The sequence below is a fragment of the Lolium perenne genome, chromosome 5 (genome assembly GCF_019359855.2).
Source record: "Lolium perenne isolate Kyuss_39 chromosome 5, Kyuss_2.0, whole genome shotgun sequence".
NCBI classification, from domain to species: Eukaryota; Viridiplantae; Streptophyta; class Magnoliopsida; order Poales; family Poaceae; genus Lolium; species Lolium perenne.
In genome coordinates, this window is record NC_067248.2 from 197,844,882 (window position 1) to 197,851,295 (window position 6,414).

General features: G+C 47.4%; 1 protein-coding gene and 1 long non-coding RNA gene across 2 annotated transcripts; one reads left to right on the plus strand and one right to left on the minus strand.

Annotated features, from left to right (window-relative positions):
• The first annotated feature begins 578 nt into the window (after positions 1-578).
• LOC127301557 (putative CBL-interacting protein kinase 27) lies at positions 579-2,670 on the plus strand. The gene has a single exon (XM_051331823.2). It carries the CDS (start codon positions 1,029-1,031, stop codon positions 2,397-2,399), a length of 1,371 nt encoding a protein of 456 aa, XP_051187783.1. The 5' UTR covers positions 579-1,028; the 3' UTR covers positions 2,400-2,670.
• Positions 2,671-5,235: 2,565 nt separating this feature from the next.
• On the minus strand, positions 5,236-6,143 carry LOC127298161 (uncharacterized). Its single transcript, XR_007849643.2, has 3 exons — positions 6,038-6,143; positions 5,525-5,734; positions 5,236-5,334 (listed from the first exon to the last, which is right to left on the minus strand). It is a non-coding gene; the product is annotated as an uncharacterized lncRNA (long non-coding RNA).
• Between the last annotated feature and the right edge of the window lie 271 nt (positions 6,144-6,414).

The following is a 6,414-nucleotide window of genomic DNA, read 5'->3' on the forward strand; positions in this document are numbered from 1 at the left end:
CTCGGTGTGTACTAGGAGTGTGAGTTCCTTCACCGATCCGCTACTCTGGCGACATAACGATTGACAGGGATGAATCCTGGTACCTCCTTAGGTGGGTATAGTGGATAGGCCGAAGCTGCTGGATTTTGGGAAACGATACGATTGTACATACGACAACTTACCGTGTGCAACTTGGAAACGTATATTTTTCTTTCCCTGTGCAAGCCCCGCTATATTCTGACTTCTTGGTTTATTTTAAATTATTAAGAAACTAATTTTGTATCACGAACTTAACCCTAAAAATTTCGGCCGTCGCAACGCACAGACAATTGTGCTAGTAGCGATAAGATTAAGAATATGTCAAGCACAACGTTAGTAACGGGAAATAATTCAATTTGGAACGACAAAAGGAGACATAGGGGTTGTATTCGATCCACTAATAATGGACCGGGACATGGCCCAGCAATAACTCCGGCCCGCGCCCTCCTATCACCTCCAACGGCCTGACTAGTGGGGGCTCGTCGTCGACGTACCCAAACTGTCAATACCGCCCACAGAACAGATCCGTCGCCCGTTTCCTTTTCGACCGCATACGGTTTCCATCGGCCATGCCGCTCGCGTCGCGCCATTGCGTCACCGCAACCGCATACCATCCAACCAGCCTCGGCGGTCCGATCCGAAACAACGGCCAGAAACGCCTCTCAGATCCGCGAGCTCCGCGATATTTATCCCGTGCGTGCGCGGCGGCATCGAAGCTCCACTCCACGGAAAAGCCTTTTCGTTTCGTGTCTCACGCCGCCGGTAACCAACGCCGTCGACGCGCGTGAGCTTTCCGTGTACCTCTACTGCACTACTCCGGCCTCTATCTTCTGGCCGGTGCCTTTTGGGAATGCGGAGCAATGTGGAGGAGCACGCGCACTGACCTCGCCGGCAAGCATAGCCTACGCGGCGGCCGCAACTGCCACCGCAAGCACGTCGAGGACGGGTAGACCGACAGCCCTGCATCGCTCGCTTCGATCGACAGTCGCCGGACGGTCCAGCGCGACGCAATGGAGGACGCGCCGGAGGGGAAGAAGAACGTGCTGCAGGGCCGGTACGAGCTGGGGCGGGTGCTGGGGCACGGCAACTTCGGGCGGGTGCACGCGGCGCGGGACCTGCGCACGGGCCGCGGCGTGGCCGTCAAGGTGGTGGCCAAGGACAAGGTGGAGCGCGCCGGGATGGTGGAGCAGATCAAGCGCGAGATCGCCGTGATGAAGATGGTCTCCCACCCCAACGTCGTTGAGCTGCACGAGGTCATGGCCAGCCGCTCCAAGATCTACCTGGCCCTCGAGCTCGTCCGCGGCGGCGAGCTCTTCGCCCGGATCACCCGCGCAGGGCGCCTCCGCGAGGACGTCGCGCGCCGATACTTCCGCCAGCTCGTCTCGGCCGTCGACTTCTGCCACGGCCGAGGCGTGTACCACCGCGACCTCAAGCCCGAGAACCTGCTCCTCGACGAGGCGGGAAACCTCAAGGTCGCCGACTTTGGGCTCAGCGCGCTCGCGGGGCACGCCCGACCCGACGGGCTCCTCCACACCGCGTGCGGCACGCCCGCGTACGTGGCGCCCGAGGTGCTCGGTGGGAACGGCTACGACGGCGCCAAGGCCGACATCTGGTCCTGCGGCGTCATCCTCTACGTGCTCCTCGTCGGCGCACTGCCGTTCCGGGACGAGAACCTCATGTGCATGTACCGCAAGATGCAGCGCGCCGACTTCCTCTGCCCGTCCTGGGTCTCCAGGGACGCGCGGAAGCTCATCGCCAGGCTGCTCGACCCCAACCCGAGCAGCCGCATTGCGGTCGCCGGCATAATCGAGTCGCCGTGGTTCAAGAAACCGTCGCCCATTCCACCGGTCTCCCTCGGGGTGCCCGTGCCATCGCCGGACGCGCGCGGCAAGGGCGAGGACAAGCAGGAAGAGGCCCCCGAGGCGATGAACGCATTCCACCTTATCTCCCTCTCCGCGGGCTTCGACCTGTCGCCGCTGTTCGACCAGGGGCCCCCGTCGTCGTCCTCGTCGGGGCACGGGGCGACGCGCGAGGGCGGGGCCAACATGCGGTTCGCAACGCGGGAGCCTGCCAGCAGCGTGATCTCGCGGCTGGAGGGCCTGGCGAGCGGCGGGGCCATGCGCGTCACCAAGAGCGGCGCGCGCGGGGTGCGGCTCGAGGGCGCCGAGCGCGGCCGCAAGGGGCGGCTCGGCGTGGCCGCGGAGTTCTTCAGCGTGGCGCCATCCGTGCTCGTGGTCGACGTCAAGAAGGACGGCGGGGACACGATGGAGTACTGCTCTTTCTGCAGCGACGAGCTCAGGCCGGCGCTCAAGGACATCGTCTGGGCCGCCGCCGCGGGGGCGTCCGCCGGTGACCCACCTGCCGCCGCCGCCGCTATCTGACGTCGCTGTCGTCCGCGCCACCATTATTGCACCTGCACGTCGCTGTTGCTATCCGGCAGGTGTGCATTATTGTTCGGCAGCCGGAGTTGATGGTCGGCTGCTGGTTGTAGTAGTAGTTGGCCTTGTATTTGCGCGGGAGGGAGCAAGACAGAATCGGCGCCAAGTGATGCGCTCTACAGATGTCTGCGTCTGCCAATATCGTTTTGAACTGTATCAGCACAGCATGTTGTTTTCTTTTTTTTGAACAAAGCATGTTGTTTTCTTCATTGAATCTTGACGTGTGAAGAGTGAACTACAGCAAGACGAGCTCCGGCTGGTAACAGCGATTCTATAGCTGAAAGCTGCAGTCAATCTCCACTTCTCCAGGACCAACTAAAACCACTAGATTTAGATGTGCGCCTTGGCGCACGATCCCGCAAAATTCGTCCTAATTTAGACTTATATATAAAAGATAAAAAAAATAGGCAAAAATGATAATATGTTCTTTAAGTTTCACAAAAAAGGTAGGCAGGATTTAGAAAAAAAAAATCAAACGAAAGCATGAACGGAGCGGAAAAGGCTTATGGACAGTGCCCATAGGCAGCTTATGATGATTGCAGTTGTCAGCGGAAAGATCAACATATGTGACACATGCGAATCTCAGTTTCAGGGTGCACCTTGGCGCACGATCCCTTAAAATTTCACCGATTTACAGTTTATGTATTGACAGATAACAATCGGTTGCGAAAATGATAACACAGTTTAAGGTTTTACAAAACAAAACCAATAGGTTATTTGGATAATACACAAGCAATCACGAATGAAGTAGCAAATGCTTTTATACAATCATGAAAATATATGAAAATTCTGGGGCTTGCCTTGTAGTCCCGGCAAATAGTTTGTAAAACACTATATATAGCAATTTGTAGAAATCGATAGTAATAAAACATCAAATGAAACAATAAACTATCTTGATAGGTGAAACACTATGTAAATCACCATTAATACAACATGTATTAATACATGGTGTATTAATACACATGGTGCTGGTTGTGTAATCAACAACCTATAAACTGCTTGCTCTTCTACGGAATAATCTTATGTTCTCGAGCATAAACGCTTATCATCCACAACACCTTGTGTGGCAAAATCTACAAAAGTAAAAGGAAATCATTTCAATCTTGATATAAGGAAATGTGAATATTAATTTGGTGATCATGAAAAGACCAAACGATTACAAAGCTGCAAATTGGTCATAACATAAAAATACAGAAGCTTTGGCATATATATGTTAAGATAGAAGCATCAGTAGTAACAGTTCAATTTCCAAATAACCACTGTTCAGCCACCAGCATAAATTTTATGGTAGCTTCCGTGGAGAAAAATGTTGCTACTCTCTCTAAATATTCGACTCTTGGCCTCTGTTCCACAACGTTTCGTGATCAGGATTTTATATCTTCAACGCCCTAACTTAATTCCTCATACTGAAATTAAAAGAACATCATACCTAATTTTCTGTTAATGATAAGGCGTAGAACATACACACATCTGAAATCTCTCTCTCTCTGGCATAGTCTTTCTCCCTGTGTGTGCGAGCAGCAGAGATAGTTTCAGTTCTAGCCGATGCTCTTTATCATATGTAAAAATAAATAAAAGCTAGCATCAATATAAGCATATTAAGCTCGGTTATCTATTGCCCGACAATTTAAGTATCTTCAGAAATTACGTTACAATGAATTTTGGTATGATTATTACATCATAAACAAATGAAGGTGAGTTTCTACTGAAATTCTAACCAAATTAACTCAAGTGTAATATTTATAAGCATGTGAAGATGTGTTGCACGTGTAGGCTTGTTTTATGATTAGATCTGAATGGTAAACTTAGATTTGCAGGGATCAAGAATATAGGCAGGGACAGAAGTAGAGAAGACAAAGATAATCAACTTGGTATGACTTTATGAATAGATATAAAATGTTCAACAATAAGAATGTCCATACCAGCTCTCAGAAGTTCACTTGGCTATATTAGCACCATCGGGGCATCAGGCTCCCCAATGTTAGAGTTGGCATCAACCATTTCCTAGACTGCTGGGAGACAAACTCTTGGATGCACAACTGAGATTGTAGAGAGAGCGGTGTCATTTAGGAACGTGGCACTTACATTTCATTGAGAAAATACTGGACAATAATTGGACAATCTATTGAGACCCATGATGAGGGTAGTATCACGCGATCTTTCATAGGCTTTCGCTGCAGAAGAAAAGAATACCACATCATGTTGACCAAGATCACTTTTAATTGACTTGAATTTATTATTATGTTGTACTAAATCCGAGTCAATTAAAAGGGCCCGGAGGGAGTAGCTCTTTAAGTTGATCTCTGATGACCTTGTTGGTTGCTTCTTCAATGGATGTGCTATTTTATAATCTGTAGAATATATTCTAGACACCTTTCTATACACAGCAGCACCTTCCAGCAGCAATGTAGAGTCTTGAAACTACGGATAAAAAATGGGCGAGAAAACTTTCTTTTGTAATATTAGAAGCATCATGATGTTTTTTACTAAGGTCTATGTAACTAACACTTTCATTACAAAGTAAGCATGTCGTATAAAGAAAACAGTCCAATCTATGTAAATCATACTGAGTGTACATATGAGAAACACGTTAACGTGCTTTCAGTATAAAGACCATTGAAAAGAAGATGTTTTTCAATTCATATTTATATGCAGTGCATACTACATGGGAATAAAAACTGAATGGCAACATACTCCAGTGTAGACTACATACAAAGAAGAAGAAAAAAGATCCACAGAGCAATATTATAGAGAAGAGACACAGAGGAATATTAATTACCTGAATAACTGAGAGGAGGACAGCAAGGAGTATTGCTTGGATACATCAAAATCCAAATAGTCTTCGGTATAGAGCGGTATCATCAAAACCTGAATTACCCTATGAAAATAGAGCCAGTTAGTAAAAGAAAGAAATATAACTCCCAATCTTAGTTAGCAATATCAAGAGTTACACAAATTCTTAATATAAACCAGAAAGAAGTAGAGAATGAAATCAACCCAAAAATGAAGAAAGACATGCATCCCTGTCACAATCACTCAAACCTAAGAACAAAAAATCTAGAAAATACCTAGAGCCATCTTCAGACCGTTTTCCTAGCGAGATCTGGGCGGGTCTGTTGGCCCAGCAGCTCTGGCTCGAGGAGCACGGCGGGATCTTCCGGATGGAGGAGACGGAGCTCAGCCAACAGGATATTTCCTCTCGATCAACAGTTCGTTCAAGCTCCTTCTGTTGATGCTCCTTCTGTCGATTCACTACCAATTGGAGAAGTTGCAACAGACTGCCACAAGAGAAGAAGTTAGCGAATGACGGGAGAAAATGCTTCAGAAGAGGCAACCCAAATGTGGTGTCAGTATATGCTAGGGACCACATAATACAACTTGACATCTTAATTTATCAAATGTTGAAGCAACTTGGACTAAGAAAATTCTCAAGTGAAATGTACAAAGTAAAACTGGGCAAATCACTATTAGATATTTAGATACAAGCAGGTTCAAGGAGATCACTTTAGTGGAATAACTGGAGTTGATAGGAGAAAATTAGGATAATGACACCACCATATCAATGTAGAACCATCTTTAACCTCTCTGATATGGAGGAAGACATTTTAGTCAGCTCCACCATATGCATATCCTATTCACCCGCTCGCCGCTTTCGTCGAAGACATCTGTACTAAAGAATGAAGATCAGATACCTGTTTTGTTGCTCAGAACTCTCAACCAACAAGCCACCGCCTACTCTCCTGAAAGCCAGTGCCATCCAGATTGATGGGTTTGGATGAACAGTGGAATACTTGCAGTATGTGAAGTGAACATCTATACAATAGTAAATATTAAGGTTTCAAATTATTAGGATCTTAGATAAATAAATTATTACTGCATAAGGGTAGCTCTGCATATATATGGAAAATTAATTATTACTTTTATTTGCATGATGTCGTACCTAACAGTACATATTTAA